We start from the raw sequence: 17064 nt of genomic DNA, 5'->3' as shown, positions 1-17064 counted from the left end.
TCCGTGGCCCGGGGGTTGAGGACCACTGCTCTAGAGGAGGCTCCCCAGGAGCACGAGGTGGGAAAAGGCAGTGGGTCTTGATGGGGGGGGTGGATTTGCGAGTGACATGTGGAGGGGAGTCTCTCCTTCCACTCCAGCTTCTGCCATGAACTTTAGCGGCAGGTGGGGTGGCCTCAAACCTCCTGTTTGAAAAACGGGGACGATAAAATTGACTTTGCACACAGGGTCCACCTAAGGATTCGATGCAGATAATCTGTTTGAAGTGCTTTGAATACTTGAAAAAACATGTGACTTCATGAATTATTATAAATAACTTGTGGAGCATCCCAAACGCAGTGCATTGAGCGGGAATGAAATTTCTGTCATGTGCCTAAAGAAAAGTTCGTCTCTGAGCTTATGCTCTGTGTGTTCTTGTTCCTCGCCTGCCCCCAGAGAAAATGCAACTTTGGACTTGCCTCATCCTGTTTGAGGATCAAGAGAGTATCAGAGATGGAGATGTGGATCAAAATCTCCCCAACAATCCTGAAAGATTTGACACACTCGTCTCCATGTGCTGGGGCATGAAGGGATCACAGCGGGCAGACATTTCTGGGGGGTCATTGCAGGGAGTGAGGAGCATTGGGCTGTAGGGGTGGGTGGCCAGGAGGTGAAGGGCAAGTTCACTCCTTGTCCTGAGGGTGGGGTCTGGGAGATGGAGAAATGGGAAGCTGAATCGGGCACCTCCTTCCCTCCTGATGCCACTATTCTGTCCCTGCACAAGGAGCCCAAGAGGATCTGATGGACCCTGAACTCTGAAGTGTCCCTTTCACGGTGCAGATCCAGCAGCCCTTCTCCATGCATTCCCAGCACCCACCTTCTCAAGCCCTTTTTTCTCTCCAGGGAAAACCCATATATGCAGGATAGCAATGGGCCGGCCCTTGTGTAAGTCGTGGTGAAACTCGCCCTTCTCAGACCACCTTTCTACACAGCACTGATTGGCTTGCTGTTGGATCAGTCGGGAGAGGAAGCCGGTCTGCAACAGAGGAAGCAGTCAACAGCAGAAATCCTGTCTCCACGGGATACCTGATAATGGTTACTGATTGCACTACTTGGGGAGTCTGGCCATGCTTTTGCGATGGTTAATACTTTAGTTCCTGAATACAGGTCACAGGCTCACCCTATTCATCCACAAATATGCCCTTAAGGCTGGATTTGTAAGCAAAAAGGCAATGGGAAGGCTTTCCGCATTTTTCTTCCTTACTGCAGAGGAATATTTGAGGTCATTGGGAGAGTCAAAATGGCTTCAGCATTGCTCTCTCGTACTATTTCTGACACATAGTTCATATATGTAGATATGTGTGCATTTATGAGTGTTTATTCTATATTTGAGACCTTAAAATTCTTATAACAAAGTGAGGTTTCACTGACAAAGGGCTGCATTCATTGAGAAAATGGGGTTAAGTGAAAGCACTTGATGTTAACAGGTGCCCTGCGGTGTGGTTGGCAAATATCTGGATACCATTTAGTTGAACAATGTTTGCAAAGGCCGTTTGCAGAGCTGGTTCCACAGGTTATTGCACATTATCAGACGCTGCCGATTTTGTCAAAACGACTCACTAAAAACTGGCACCTGGATGGGGGGCTGGGCTGTTTCTCCACCGTATTTCTTGGCTACTAACTTGAAAGAGGAGTGTGAATGGAGGGAGGGGGGAAGGGGGCGGCAGTTCATTCATTAGCTTGCAAAGTGGTCTGAGGTTGACGTGCTGATTGTAAACAAAACAACAACTACAACAAACTCCACCAGCTCTCACAGGGAAATAGTTCCTTAAACGAGCAGCCATCAAGGATGAGCATTCCATTTAAAATAAATAAAAATATATATTTCCACCATATCAAAGCGGCTCGGAGCTCCCGCCGAGACCTAGGCAGGAGGGATGCTGAGTAATCGCATCTGAATTTCCTGGAAAGAAAACACGCCCATTTGCAGACGTAAAAGAGAGAAAACGAAACCAGCTCTCTTCCTGGAGTCTCCGCCATGGCTGCCGTTCGGAGTCCCATCCGCGATCTCTGCGAGGAAGCCACTTGCTCCATCTGCCTGGAATATTTCAGGGATCCAGTGATCATCCCGGAGTGCGGGCACAACTTCTGCCGATCCTGCCTGATCCAGTGCTGGGAGAAATCCGAGGGAGAGGCTTCCTGCCTTCAGTGCAGGGAAACGGTTGAGCAAAGCAGCATCAGGAGAAACCAGCAGCTGGCAAATATTGTGGAAATAGCCAAGAAATTCAGTCATTTCGGGGCAAAAGAGGAGAGAGAAGGAAAGGGGGAAATGTGTGAGAAGCACCAGGAGCCCCTGGAGCTCTTCTGCAAGGAGGACAGAAGCCCCATCTGTGTCTTGTGTGATGTTTCCAAGGAGCACAAAAGCCACGAGGTGATTCCTCTAGAGGAGGCGTCCCAGGAGTACAAGGTGGGAAAAGGCAGTGGCTCTTTCTTGGGGGTGGAATAGCTGCAGACAAGAGGGGCTTGCAAAACAAAACAAAAAGTAATGTACAGTATTCTCTCCACTTGCAGCCCAAAAGGATTTCTTGTGCAGCCTGATAAAACTAAACTTCTGAAACTTTATATAATAAACATTTCTTTTTCTTTTTGAGGGATTAATGTGTGTCACTGACCCCCTGAATGCAGTAACTTCACTGGGGGAAAAGATTATAACATCTAGGATTTAATTTAATAAAAAGGAGGGGCCATGTTGGAGGTGTGTTCGTTCTGGGGGATAAATAGGAAAACCCACATGTTTCTCAGCTCTGATATAGGGCAGCCCCATTTCTGCCTCATCTGGAATGAAAAAGGGGAACATTTGCAAAAGACCCAGGGATGTGGGTCCCTAGGGTGCTACCATACAATTCAGCTTGCTTCTTAATGTGTGTTGAAAAAAGCCTTGGAAGGGTCAAAATGGCTTCAGGATTGTCTTCCTGTACTGTTTCAGACATGTGGATTATATATACAGTTATGAGCTTTTATGTTTATATATATATATATATATATACACACACACACACACACACACTAGGTGGCCCTGCACGCGTTGCTGTGCGTTAGTCTGTGAAATGGAGGGTAATAGTCCCCCTTCAGATCCCCCTGAGCCTCAGAGTCGAGGCGAGACACTATGGAGAGGGCAGGTTTCATCCCTGTGTCTCCCCCCCCCCCGTTCTGACCCATTACGTATCCCTGCCCTCTATTGCCCCCCCCCCACCTCCACTTGGCCTAGTCTGGAAAGCGGCCTAGTCTGCAAAGCCGAGGGGAGATATTGTGGAGAGGGCAGGTTTCATCCCTGTGTCTCCCCCCACCCTGTTCTGACCCATTACGTATCCCTGCCCTCTATTTCCCCCCTACCTCCACTATGACCAGTGTATCTCATGATGTTTTGAAGGATGGTATTTATTTTTGTCTTGTGGATTTGGGGGGGGGTAGTGTTTCTAAATGGTAAAGTAAAAACCCCTTGCCGTGCAGGGGCCTACATAAGTCAAAGGCCGTGCTGCGTTCTGTGCCAACCCCCCCCCCCTGGCAGGCCCCGACCTCCACTTGGCAATGTTGGTTTTTTTTGGGGGGTAGTGGTGCTAAATGGTGAAGTAAAAACCCCTTGCCGTGCCCCAAGTGCGTTGCTGTGGGTTCCCCCCCCCGGCCTGTCAGGGGCCTACATAAAACAAAGGCCTAGATAACGGCCGCCTTGGTGGTTTCAGTTGCTTGGTTGATGAAGATGTCATTTGGTTTGTGGGTGTGGTTTAGATTTCACAGGAAGGGAGGGGGTGTACTGTGGGAGGAATTCCACTTGAGGGCGCTGTTTGACTTGGTGGAAATCCAGGTCTGTACCTGCCCAGGTATGCGATTTGAGGGATTTTTGTCCGCAACAACGTGCGGGGAGTGGCCTGGATCGTTGTGTCAAAATTTCAGGACGATCGGTCAAGCGGTTACGGAGAAAAGTGGAACCTGGATTTTCACGATTTTTACATTTTTATATATATAGATATATATGACCAAAATTCCTACAACATGTGTAACGCAGCCCAATTTGGATTTTCTTTTCAGGATCAGATCAGCAGCTGCCTAGATATTGTGAGGAAGGAGAGAGAGAAAATTCTAGTATTTAAAGAAGACACAGAAAAGGAAAGCCAAGAACTGCTTGTAAGCATCATTTTTACTTTAAGGAGAAAAAGTGCTATAGTCTAGAATCAATATCTGGGGGAAATGAAGATGGAATACAGAAAGAGATTTATTTCTGAATAGCCTTACCTGCCACAGAATATGAAAGAGCATTTAAAGGGGGGTGGGCTTGTAAGTTTTTATCAAGCTCTTTTTCTGCTGAATATGTCAGAAGTGGCCCTCCAATGGAATTTGGATAACTGGCCTCTTCATCCTTTAACAGCAGACATGCTTGTAAGCACCATTGTTACTTTAAGGTGAAAAAGTGCTTTAGTCTAAAATCAATATCTTTGCGCATTGGAGAAATGAATATGGAATACAGAAAGGGGTTTCTTTTTGAACAGCCTTATCTCCCACAGGGCATGAAAGACCGTTTTAAGGAGGTGGTGGACTTTTGCTTATGAATCTCTTTCCCTGCTGAATATTTGTATAATCTCTCTAAAATGTCAGGCATGCCCTTCCAAGGAAATTCCAATAACTGGCCTCTTCCTCCTGCAACAGCAGACTCAATGCCTGATATTGGCCCACTGTTCTCTTTCGATCTCCTTGCTGCAGAAACAAACAGATGCAGAGAGAGAAAAGACTGTGGCTGAGTTCAGGCAACTGCACCAGTTTCTGGAAGAACAGGAGAAACGTATTCTGGCCCAGATGGCAGAAGCGGAGAAGGAGATTGCAGCAAAAAGGGATGAGCACCTGGCCAGACTCTCCAGGGAACTCTCCTCTCTTGACAGCCTAATCTGGGAGATGGAGGAGAAGCTTCAGGAACCAGCCAGTGAAATCCTGCAGGTCAGGCCTGGTCTTGATGCGAGAGGGTGAAGTGTGCTGCTTCAAACTACAGTGGTACCTCGGGTTACAGATGCTTCAGGTTACAGACACCACTAACCCAAAAATAGTACATCGGGTTAAGACCTTTGCTTCAGGATGAGAACAGAAATTGTGTTCCGGTGGCGTGGCGGCAGCAGGAGGCCGCCTTAGCTAAAGTGGTACCTCAGGTTAAGAACAGTTCCTGGTTAAGAACAAACCTCCAGAACGAATTAAGTTGTTTACCCGAGGTACCACTGTACAGGCAGGAGGATAACATATCTAAGTCCCCGCCCCACAAAAGAAGCTGCTTTAAAGAAAACAATTGGCACATGAAGGGTGAAAGGGCCTGGGGTCGCAAAAGGGGATCTGCTAGATTAAACTACAGGCCCCTTCATTCTAGCATTGTGTTCTCGCATTGGCCAACCAGAGGTCTCTGGGAAGCCTTAAGAACCAGTAGCGCTCTGTCCCCCTCTGTTTCCCTGCAAGTGGTACTTAGCTGCTTAGTATTGATAACTGATCCAGAGGTTTGGAGCACATTGTCAGCAATATGCTGGTGACTCTCCATCTGCAGGTGAGGCAGTGGAAGTGATGGACCAGTGTCTTGCCTCAGTAATGGACTGGATGGGAGCCAACAAACTGAAGCTCAATCCAGAGAAGACTGAGGCACTGCTAGTGGGTGGTTCCCAAGACGGGATGGGTGGGAGATGGCCTGCTCTTGATGGGGCTAGACTTCCTCTGAAGGAGTGGGTACATACCGGTAGCTTGGGAGTTGTACATGGGGCTGCCTCTGAAGACAGTTTGGATTATTTGGTTGCTCTTTTTTATGTTTTTATTATGAATTTTATATTTTTTAATTGTGATTTTATCTTGTGAACCGCCCAGAGACCTGCGGGTATAGGGTGGTATAAAAAAATTGATATGAACAACAGCAACAACAAACTGATCACAGTTTCCTTTTCCTTTTTCCTTTTTCCTTTTTCCTTTTTCCTTTTTCCTTTTTCCTTTCCTTTTCCTTTTCCTTTCTTTTCCTCCAGGATTTTGGAAGCTTCTTACAGAGGTAAGTGATGGAAAACCCCTGCCTTATTCTGATTCTAGGAAAGTTCCTCTTTAACAAGTGAGAAACTCCGCTTCCAGTTCTTCCTTCCATTTCACAAAATCACTGTCAGAAACAGGGGCACATTTTCGTTGTCATTTGTATCTATTGGTTCAATCTACAATCACAGACAGGAAGCCATTCCCACTGCATATTTCTGAAGGCCTTTCTCTGTGAAAGGGGGGGACACCCCAAAGGTGCTTGTAAATATCTTCACTGTAATTTAGAGTTAAATATCCAGTATATTTCTTTTTTTTTTGACCAATAAGTTTTTATTCATTTATACAACAAACCAACAATACGTTTATACACATATATGACACAAATTCAATACCTTTTGACTTCCCTCCTCCCACCAAAATGGTAAATTAGTTCAAGCTATTCTCGTACTTTCTAGTTTTGTCACATTCTCTTCGATGTAGGAGTTATGTCAAAACCGTTAGCGATTTCATACTTTTGTAATTGTCTTTAGCATAATTTATAAATTTACTCCATTCTAATTGAAATTTCTCGTCTCCCCGGTCCCGGATTCTATGGGTTAACCTGGCCATTTCCATATATTCCAAAACCTTCGTTTGCCACTCCGCTATCAAAGGAATCTCTTGGGTTTTCCATTTCTGGGCAATTAACGTTCTGGCAGCCACAGTGGCGTACAGAAAAAATCTTTGATCTACTTTTGGGATTTCTTTACCAACCAACCCCAGCAAGAAGGCTTCAGCCTTTTTTGGAAAAGTATATCTCAGGATTTTTTTCAACTCGTTATACACTTGTTCCCAAAATTTCTTAATCTCTCCACAATCCCACCACATGTAGAAGAATTCCCCAGCTGATGTTTTATACTTCCAGCACAGTTTGTTTTGATTCCTGTACATTTTTGCTAATCTTACAGGCGTCAAGTACCAGCGATAAACCATTTTCATGATATTTTCTTTCAATACAACACAAGCTGTGAACTTTAAGTTCTCATTCCATGGTTTTGACCACGTATCAGCTGGTATATTATGCCCTAGATCTACACCCCATTTTATCATTGATTCTTTTACAGTTTCATCTAAGGTGTACCAGTCTAGTAATAAACTATACATTTTGGACAGCAGTTTTTGATTATTTCCCAACAGTTCAATTTGGAAGATAGATTTTTTTGAGGTGTGGGAACGTAACAAGATGCTTCTAGAGAAGAAAACTCCTTGGTGGATCTCCCCAGTAAATGTTGTAGCTTTGCAAAAATTCAATATGGAAGAGAAGGGTGTCATCTATGAAGAAATCATGATCAGGACGAACGACGATTATAAATTAAAAACATATGAACAAATTAAGGACCGAATGGCAGGATGGCTGCAATATTATCAAAAAAATGATCTATTCAACAAAGATAAAAGAGATCAGGGCTTTGAGGAAATATCCAGTATATTTCAGGCTCCTGCAGGTTCTTCCTCAGCCATAAGAATGTGAGAAAGGGCCCTGCTGGATTCGGCCAGTGGCCCATCTACTCCAGCATCCTGTTTTCACAGTGACTAACCAGATGCCAATGGGAAACCCATGAACAGGATCCGAGCCCCAGAGGACACTCGCCTCCTGTGGTTTCAGAGGCACCATTGTCTTGGACACAGCCATCGTGAATAATAGCCGCTGAGAGGCTTGTCCTCCAGACAACTTCAGACACTCATGAATTTTGAAAATATTCCATGTTTAGAACATATTGCCTTAATTTCCAATATTTGTCCCATTTTTCAATGTAACCACTGTGCTAAAATACATTTCTAATGTTAATTGTAAAAGCCATTCTAAAGAATTATGAATTCCTTATGTTTTAGAAATGCACAAAACATCTATTTTGTTTTGCTCATTTAGCACGTGAAATGCTTCACTAAAATGGGTGTAGTCTCTATGTAAGGACCCAGTATTGTTCACTTTTCTTCAAAAATTAATTTGCATATATCAGCTTTTTTACCTTCAATTTCATATTCATATATTTCCTTAAATATGTTTTGGAAGCAGGTGTCTCTCGGTTTTCCTTCAACTTGTCAAGTGCACTCTAGATCCACATGTCATCTAGATGCTCCCTTCTGCCATAGGAAAAACCTGCTCCCAAGTCTTCATGATATATCCATCATGCCTTTATTGTCAGAATGAGACACCTGCCTTGTCAGAAAGTTCCTTGCATTGGAAGGATGTTGGCTTGACTTTGTTCTTTTCCTCCCAGGTCTCAGGCAAAGCAGAAATTTAAGAATCTTCCTATGGCTTTTCCTCCTGCCCTGAAGTGGAGGATCTGGGACTTCTGTGATATAAATCTCTTCCTGGAGGCTGTCATGAAGAAATTCAGAGGTAGTAAAGGGCTGAAAATATTTTATACTGGATGTTTAACATGTTCATGACATGCTCCAGGTCATTAGCAGTGCCAGGAAAATGGAGGGTTTATTTATTTATTCTCTTTCAGTATCTAGAAGCCACACTTTCATATGTAGACAACTCACAATTGACATTTCTTATTGAAAGGGGACTGTGAACCCCTCTTGCTTGGCTCTGGAAACTCTTGCAAGATCTTGGGGGAGCCTCCCAGATGCCAGTCAGCAAGGCAAAGGGCTTGAAAGCGGTTGCCACGAAGGGTTTGGCCGCCATGCAAATCCCTTTTAAGACCTTACTGGGCTCTGAGAGACTCCTGTAAGATCTCATGGCTCCGTCTTGAGATCTTGGTGGCACAGGTGATTTCGAGGGTCGTTCTGACTCTGCACAATTTCCCTTTATGCACAATCCCCAGGAATGTAACCCTCCCTTAAGCTGCCAGTTGTCTGTAAAAAGTTGTACTTTACCACTTCACAATTTCTCAGCTGGTTTTGGGTGCTTTCACACATCTCACTTTTGGGGCATTTCTCCTGTTCCTTTGGCCCTGAAAGTGATGTGGGGGGGGGCAGAAGGAGGGAAGGAGGGGGGCTGTCCAAGAGCCAGCCAGGAGCAGAGGGGACTGGGGTTGAGGCCTCCCATCCTGGAACAGGGATGTCTGGATCTTGTTGTGATGGGGAGATCTTCTGGGGGTCTGCTCCTCCAAGATTTGGGAAGGCCTGAACTTTGACATCACCCCTGCCCTGGTTGTGCAGGGATAGCCTGCATGGTGAATTTCAGATAGTTTTAACTGCAACTCTCATAATCTCCAGCTGGCATGGCCAGTTGTTTAGGGATGATGGGACTTGTAGTCCACAACCACCCTAACTACAATCTCATGAGCTCATATTGTTCTTTCCAGGTTTGTTACCTGAATGATGGTGTGATGCTAAATCTCGGTTTCTTTTCCTCTTCCAGACACTGTGGAGTATGAACTTCAGCTGCGAAAAGGTACATTTCCGGGTCAAACAGAGGCACAAATTCGTGAGAGAGGGGATTTGCACCTCAAAATACCAGGCCACTGCAGCTCTTCCGTCCATGCCTTTTTCAGTGCCAAATCTCAATCAGACACAGGGGTGGTGTGAAGCCAAATGCTCCTGGCACATGAGGGGGAAATATCCCTTGGATCCTCACAAGATCCTCTTAATTTCCCATTTAGAGTGGGAAATGCATGAGCACAAATAGCTCAGAAAATGGCTGCAACAACCTTTGGGGGCTGGAAGGTAAAAGGGTTCTGGTGTCAGTTTCAGGGAGGTGGGGGGTGCCTGAGTGTCAACTCCAGGGGTCCGGCTTCCCTGCAAGATGGGGGTCTTCCCTCAGCTTCTGTATTGGAGGGGAGACATGACTTCTCTGCTTAAACTAGAGAAACTTGAGTAAAATTAAAAGTGCAGGACAGAATTACAGCACCGACCAGGGGGAACAGCTCAATTGGAAGACAGAAGTCCAGTCTGGCCTGATCCTGGACACCACAAAAAGGGAATCATAAGAACGGGAAAAGGTGCAGCAAATGGCAGCATAAAGGAAACTCTGATATATCTTTAAAATTATATTCTGGGATTCTTTTCGAAAACATCAGTGAGTAAAATGCATAAAGGCTAATCAATACAACAATAAACTAGAAAAAGCCCATTACATTTAACAATGATTTTTTTACTAATAGCAGCACTCACAACATCCAATATCCCACATAATTTCCAAAGGCCGCTGTACAAATGTGTGTCTTTAAAAAGAAATCGCTTGACTAATTTCCCATAACGTGGCAGGAGGGGGAGAGGATGGCAGAGCAGATCTTCTTTCTAATGTCCACCAGCCTGACCAATTTTTCAATGGGTTTCTCATGATGCTTCCACTGCCCCCTTTTCCATAAATGTGAGGAACAGTGGAAAGAAAGCTGAATCATATAGCCAATCAGGTATGGGGGGCCAGGATGAGGTCTTTGCATTGCAGGTGACAGGCAGGATTGGCACTTCCTAGGTTTAACTGTGTTTGGCTTTAATAAAGTTATTTAATAATTATATATATTAATAATATATATACAATAATAATTTATTATTTATACCCTGCCCATCTGGCTGGGTTTCCCCAGCCACTCTGGGCGGCTTCCAACAGAATATTAAAAACAACACAGCATCAAACATTAAAAGTTTCCCTAAACAGGGCCACCTTCAGTTGTCTTTTAAAAGTAAAATAGTTTCTTATTGCCTTGACATCTGCTGGGAGGGCGTTCCACAGGGCAGGCGCCACTCCCGAGAAGGCCCTCTGTCTGGTTCCCTGTAACCTCACTTCTCACAGCGAGGGAACCGCCAGAAGGCCCTCGGCGCTGGACCTCCGTGTCCGGGCTGAACGATGGGGGTGGAGACACTCCTTCAGGTATATTGGTCCGAGGCCATTTAGGGCTTCAAATGTCAGCATCAGCAATTTGAATTGTGCTCGAAAACGTATATATATAAACCACCCTTTATCTTGGGATTGCAACAATAACTGCATTAAAACAATTCATAGGAAAAGAAAGTCATTCTTATCAGCAATGTAATAGATGTCCATTTAAAGGATAGAACTATCGATTTTCTGCATCACTCTAACCAAACTGCAAGAGATAATCAAGTTTGTTCTTGGCTGAAACAAACCGTCAGCCCAAACGCCTACCAGTGACTCCTTGGCTGACTTCTCATAGTTTGCCTGTGGAAAACAAACCATAGATCCAAAGGCTACCAGGGACTCCTGCAGAACACAGGAAGGGGGTCGACTCTCCTTCCTTGGAGATTTTAAAGCAGAGGCTGGGTGCCCGCTGTCATTAATGCTTTATTTGGGATTCCTGTATTGCAGGGGGTTGGACTAGATGACCCTTGGGGATCCTTCCAACTCTATGATTCTATGAAGTGCTGTCAAGAATCCCAAGAAGGACATTTCACGGGGTTCAGGGAAGCCTAACCACTTTCTTGCTTTTCCTGGAAGGATGGGGCACAACATACAAATGAAACTTGAGAGCATCTGCTGCCAGTTTTACCTGGCATGTCAAACACAGTCTGTCATGTGAGGTAAAAGATTAAGATGTGAATTAGGGAGTCCCTGCTTTGACTCCCTTCTGCCATGAACTGTGGGGGGTGGGGCTGGCCTTTGACAAGCCACTGTCTCTCAGCCTCAGTCCTCCCATCTGAAAAATGGGCAAAGTAAGATTGACTCAACTTAGAGTCATAGCCTGGCGTGCTATGGTCCATGGGGTCACGAAGAGTCGGACACGACTAAACGACTAAACAACAACAACAACAAAAGAGTCGTTGCAAGGGTTCTATGTAGATAATGTGTGCTAAGTACTTCAAACACTTGAAAGAACTGCAAATGTTTCGAGAATCCTTATTAAGAACTTGATGAACATCCCAGTCGTGAATGCAGAGCCATGGAGTCCCTGTTCATCTCAGAGGGGATGCTATTTCTGTCATGTGCCTAAGGAAAAGTCAGATTCCCAGTTGACGTCGTTTCTCTTCTCTTTCCTCCTCTGCCCCCACAGAAAACGTAACTTTGGATCCAATCACAGCAAATCCCTGGCTCATCCTGTCCAAGGATCGAAAGAGTGTGAGAGAGGGGAAAGTGTGTCAATACCTGCCAGACAACCCTGAGAGATTTGAGAAACATCCCTATGTGCTGGGACGTGAGGCGTTCAGGGAAGGCAGACGTTTCTGGGAAGTCGCTGTGGGGAGTGAGGGGGAATGGTCCGTGGGGGTGGCCAGAGAGTCTGTGAAGAGGAAAGGCGTGTTAATCCCTGGCCCTAAGGAAGGGATTTGGCGCATAGGGAAATGGGATGATCAATACAGGGTCTCCACCAACACTGGGTGCCCTGTTCCCATGCTGTGTGGGGAGCCCAAGAGGATCCGAGTGGCCCTGAACTATGAAGGGGGACGGGTGTCCTTTTATGATGCAGATACAGCAGCCCTCCTCCACTCATTCTCAGAAGCCTCCTTCTCTGGAGAGACCCTCCAGCCCTTATTTAGCATGGGCAAGAAGGCAAACCTGACACTCTTTTGACTGAGGGTGGAGACAGACAAGCTTATATTCATGGCCATCATGTCACATTCAGTCTCCTCTTCAGGAATGAGCTGACTGGCACTTGAGAAGCCATATGTGCAGAACTGTGATTGGCCATCCCTTGTGTCAATCATGATGCAACTCTCCCTTCTCAGGACAGCTTTTGTAAATGACATTGATTGATTGGATCTCCTGTCAGTCCCTTAACTTGCCTGATCTCTGTCCCTTGGGAATCGGCTACTTCTGTCAGTGCAGGATGAGCAAAGGGGGAAAGAAGCCGAAAAATGATTTAGGAAACATCAGCAAACCTCCGCCCGCCCTACACACATTCCTGTTTCAATGTAGTTCTCTCTCCAGCCTCCAACTTAAGATTTCTAGAGATAATACCGTCATCTTTTCTGAATAAAATCAGAATTATGCACGGGCCTCGCTTAAAACCTTCCTCAGCCTAAATCCTGCTCTCAGATTCCCTTTTCCTCCCCCAAAACTTCCACTGGCCAGGGAGATGGAAGTTCCAACCCCCCCCTTTTTTTTGCTATTCTTCATCATAACTTATGTGGCAATTCAGCAAAATCAGAGACCTGTTTCCTAGTTGAGTACAGGTTACAGGTAGGTAGCCGTGTTGGTCTGGGTCGAAGTAAAATAAAAAAATTCTTTCAGTAGCACCTTAAAGACCAACTAAGTTTCTATTTTGGTATGAGCTTTCGTGTGCATGCACACTTCTTCAGATACAGTGAAATAGAAGTCCCCAGGCACTTATGTAGAGAAGGGGTGGGGATGGGGAGGGGAGGGGGGATCACTCAGAAGGGTGGTGGAAGTGGGTGATTGACTGACTGATAGCTGTTGATGACCGAAAACGACTGCAAATGGTTTTGCATGAAAAAGCAAGGGTTGAGATGGCTGAAGATCGCTTATCATGTATAATGAGATAAGAATCCGATATCTCTGTTCAAACCAGGTCCCTCCATGGTTTTGAGCTTGGTGATAAGTTGCAATTCAGCAACTTCTCTTTCCAGTCTATTTCTGAAATTCTTTTGTAGTAAGACAGCTACTTTGAGATCTTGTATAGAATGTCCTGGGAGATTGAAGTGTTCTCCTACTGGTTTTTCTGTCTTCTGGTTCCTGATGTCAGATTTATGTCCATTTATCCTTTGGCGTAGGGTTTGGCCTGTTTGTCCAATATAGAGAGCTGAAGGGCACTGTTGGCATTTGATGAGTACTAGTTGAGTACAGTCGGCCCAAAACTCATATGCAACTTAATTTCCGTGATCGCAGTCTGGAAACGTAACCCCCACATAGGTCCATGTAACAAAAATCCCCTGAGATAGTGAAGAGCTTCTGTGAGAGGTTTTGAGGAGAGAACAGTAACAATCTAGAGGATTTCAGGGTTTGTGTGTTAAATTCCCATGTATACAATTATTTTCTTCAAGGTTCTCTGTAGCTAAGTGTCAGATACTTACCTGTATTTTTAGAGATCCCCTCTACACCAGTGTGGTGTAGTGGTTAAGAGCGGTAGACTTGTAATCTGGGGAACAGGGTTCGCATCTCTGCTCCTCCACATGCAGCTGCTGGGTGACCTTGGGCTAGTCACACTTCTTTGAAGTCTCTCAGCCCCACTCACCTCACAGAGTGTTTGTTGTGGCGGAGGAAGGGAAAGGAGAATGTTAGCCGCTTTGAGACTCCTTCGGGTAGTGATATCAAATCCAAACTCTTCTTCTCTTCTTCTTCTTATCCTTTTGTATAACGGGCCTGAAAGAATTTAGGGATATGTTTCCCCTGCTAACATGTATGTATGTTTCGATGTAGCTCTCTCTCCAACCTCCAATTCTGACAAGTTTTCGACAGACAATACCATCATCTTTTCTGAATAACATCAGAATTATGCACGAACATCACTTAAATCCTTCCTCAGCCTCAATCCTGAACTCAGATTCCCTTTTCCTCCCCCAACATCTTCACTGGCCAGGGAGATGAAAGTTCAAAAATCCCCCCCTTTTTTTGCTACTCCTCAGGGAAGCTTATGTGACAATTCAGCAAAATCTCCATATCTAAAGAGACATTTCTGAGTTGAGTACAGTCACCCAAAATTCACACACAACTTACTTGCGATCAAAACAAAATTAATAAATAGAAAGAGGGCTAGAGATGAGGAAAAACTGTTAGAAGGGACTCTTGAGATCTTAGAAAAGCCTTCAGAGCCCAGAAAGCAATGGCAATGGGGGGGGGAAGAGTTTCTAAGTCCACCTTGCTTACTGACCTCTAGGAAGGTCAAGATCTCTGGCTTCAGACAAGTGGGATGGTTGCTTAGGGGGCATTTTCGGGGGTCTTCCTGACTTACACTATACAGTGGTACCTCTACTTACGAATTTAATGCGTTCCGAACGCACATTTGTAAGTCGAAAAAAATTGTAAGTCGAATCCCATAAGAATGCATTGGGAGAAAAAATTCGTAAGTAGAAGCAACCCTATCTAAACCACATCCAAGATGGCGGACGGAGCTCCATTCGTAAGTAGAAACATTCGTAAGTAGAGTTATTCGTAAGTAGAGGTACCACTGTATTGCCTTTGCATGCTAACCGCAGAAACATAACCCACCAACCCCCATGCAGGTTTTGGACCTCGATGTAACAAAATTCCCTCTGACAGTGAAGAGCCTCTGTCACACGTCCTGAGGAAAGAAAAGTGACAATCTAGACTGGATTTCTGGGGGTGGGGGTGGGGGTGGAGTAAATTCCCATGTATACAATTATTTTCTCCAAGATGCTTTGTAGCGAACAATCAGATACTTATCTATATTTTATAGGGATAACCTCTTCTTATCCTTTTGTATAATGGGCCCGAAAGAATTTGGAGATATGTTTCCTGTGCTAACGTGTTTGATTCTATTAAAGATTATACTTCTTGTTGCTCCTGTGTTGTTTCAAACTCAACAGTATATTATCCATTCCCTATGACAATGACACTTCCTCCAGGGATTTTAGGAGGGTGATTTCCTGTTTTATCCTTAGAAAAGCCCTGTGAGGTAGAAGAGGATGAACTGAGACACTTAGAAAAAGGAAACATGTTAAAGTTTATGGTGAAAATGGATTTGAACCTGGGCCTTGTCACCCGAAGTCCAACGCACTCTACACTCAGAATCTGAAATCTTAACAAGGGTCCCTTCAGAGATGTGCTTGAAAGTCCTCCCTGCAAAGTTACTCTACAGTGGTACCTCCGGTTAAGAACTTAATTGGTTCCGGAGGTCCATTCTTAAGCTGAAACTGTTCTAAACATGAGGCATGCTTTCGCTAAGGGGGCTTCCCGCTCGCATCCTGGGGCAAAGGTCGCTACTAGGAACATCTACTTCCGGGTTAGCGGAGCTTGTTACCCAAAGCGTTCGTGAGGAGGACGGTATGTAACTTGAGGTTCCACTTTATCTGTTGTAGCTCCTCTTCAGACCTTCCTGTGTTGGCCGTGAATGTCTGCAGGAGGAGTCAATCCCGTTTGAGTGAGCGGGAGATTTCAGGGGCTTCCCTGCATAAGCTTGTATTTTGCACCTGGATCCATTTCTTGATCTCAGCATTCCAATTAAAAATGAAAGCAAATGCCCCAAGTCTGCCCATCCCTTTATTTATGGGGATCACACAACCAGGAGAGAAGTGAGTCTCAGCCGTATCTGCCAGGTCAGATTCCTTTCGTTCCCCTCCCCTTCCATCTGCCCTATTTTTAAACACACAGTCAGTTGTGGGCAAATGGTGGGAACGAAAGGAATGCAAATTGCAATAGTTCCCCACCCCATTTTCAGGTGAAGCATTTCACCCAGTGCTAAACAGATGGGGCATAGAAACAGGGAGAGGTATTTTAATTCAACATTTTTACCATAGTCACCCAAATGGCAATTCTCAAATCGGAAGAGGAAGTGAAGGCAGTGCACATCTTTCCAATCTGTTCCGAGCTCTGTGGGGCAAAGAAGGAAGTGACCCTATAACCCCGTGCCCACTTCCATGGGATAAGCCCCTTTGTACTTAGGGCTGCCTTTAGGTATTTTCTAATTGTCAGGTAGTAGTTTATCTCTCTGACCTGTGATGGGAGGGCGTTCCACAGGGTGGGTGCCACTACCGAGAAGGCCCTCTGCCTGGTTCCCTGTAACTTGGCTTCTCACAGTGAGGGAACCACTGGAAGGCCCTCTGCGCTGGATCTCATAGGAGTGCCCTTTATTTTCTGGATACAGACCAAATGGATTAGCTCACAGGTTTAGGTGATTGCGTAGAGAAAGGACTTCTTCACATATATGGTTTGGGCCACAGGCTTACACACCCATTCAAAGTTGGTGAGAGAAAGGGTTTGAGACCAAAAGCCCTTTCCTGTTCACCTCCACAACTTCAACTTATTCTGACACTTCTGTTTCTAGTGTATCTGAAGAAGTGTGCATGCACACGAAAGCTCATACCAAAATATAAACTTAGTTGGTCTTTAAGGTGCTACTGAAGGAATTTTTTTATTTTGCTTCGACTCAGACCAACACGGCTACCTACCTGTAACTAGAACTTATTCAGAGGCAGACTGCCTCTGCACCAGGAGGTTTCATTGAGCAGCATGCTGTGCTCTGT

General features: G+C 45.1%; 1 protein-coding gene across 1 annotated transcript; it reads left to right on the top strand.

The window, feature by feature from the left end:
* The first annotated feature begins 1993 nt into the window (after nucleotides 1–1993).
* LOC118080991 (E3 ubiquitin-protein ligase TRIM7-like) lies at nucleotides 1994–15381 on the top strand. The gene is made up of 7 exons (XM_088663585.1): nucleotides 1994–2443; nucleotides 4063–4158; nucleotides 4732–4962; nucleotides 6015–6037; nucleotides 8277–8398; nucleotides 9371–9403; nucleotides 11961–15381. Exons 1-7 carry the CDS (start codon nucleotides 2015–2017, stop codon nucleotides 12473–12475), a joined length of 1449 nt encoding a protein of 482 aa, XP_088519711.1. The 5' UTR covers nucleotides 1994–2014; the 3' UTR covers nucleotides 12476–15381.
* Nucleotides 15382–17064: the final 1683 nt, after the last annotated feature.

The sequence above is a fragment of the Zootoca vivipara genome, chromosome 2 (genome assembly GCF_965207765.1).
Source record: "Zootoca vivipara chromosome 2, rZooViv2.hap1.1, whole genome shotgun sequence".
Taxonomy (NCBI): Eukaryota; Metazoa; Chordata; class Lepidosauria; order Squamata; family Lacertidae; genus Zootoca; species Zootoca vivipara.
Note: the sequence above shows the minus strand (reverse complement) of the source record. Positions and strands in the feature narration are given on the sequence as shown.

What these genes read in the sequence shown, in the direction of transcription:
- LOC118080991 (XM_088663585.1), top strand. Translation starts at nt 2,015, where the DNA reads ATGGCTGCCGTTCGGAGTCCCATCCGCGATCTCTGCGAGGAAGCCACT. An exon ending in AGGCGTCCCAGGAGTACAAG is followed by an intron (nt 2,444 to 4,062) that starts GTGGGAAAAGGC and finishes TTTTCTTTTCAG; the next exon opens with GATCAGATCAGCAGCTGCCT. An exon ending in TTTGGAAGCTTCTTACAGAG is followed by an intron (nt 6,038 to 8,276) that starts GTAAGTGATGGA and finishes TTTTCCTCCCAG; the next exon opens with GTCTCAGGCAAAGCAGAAAT.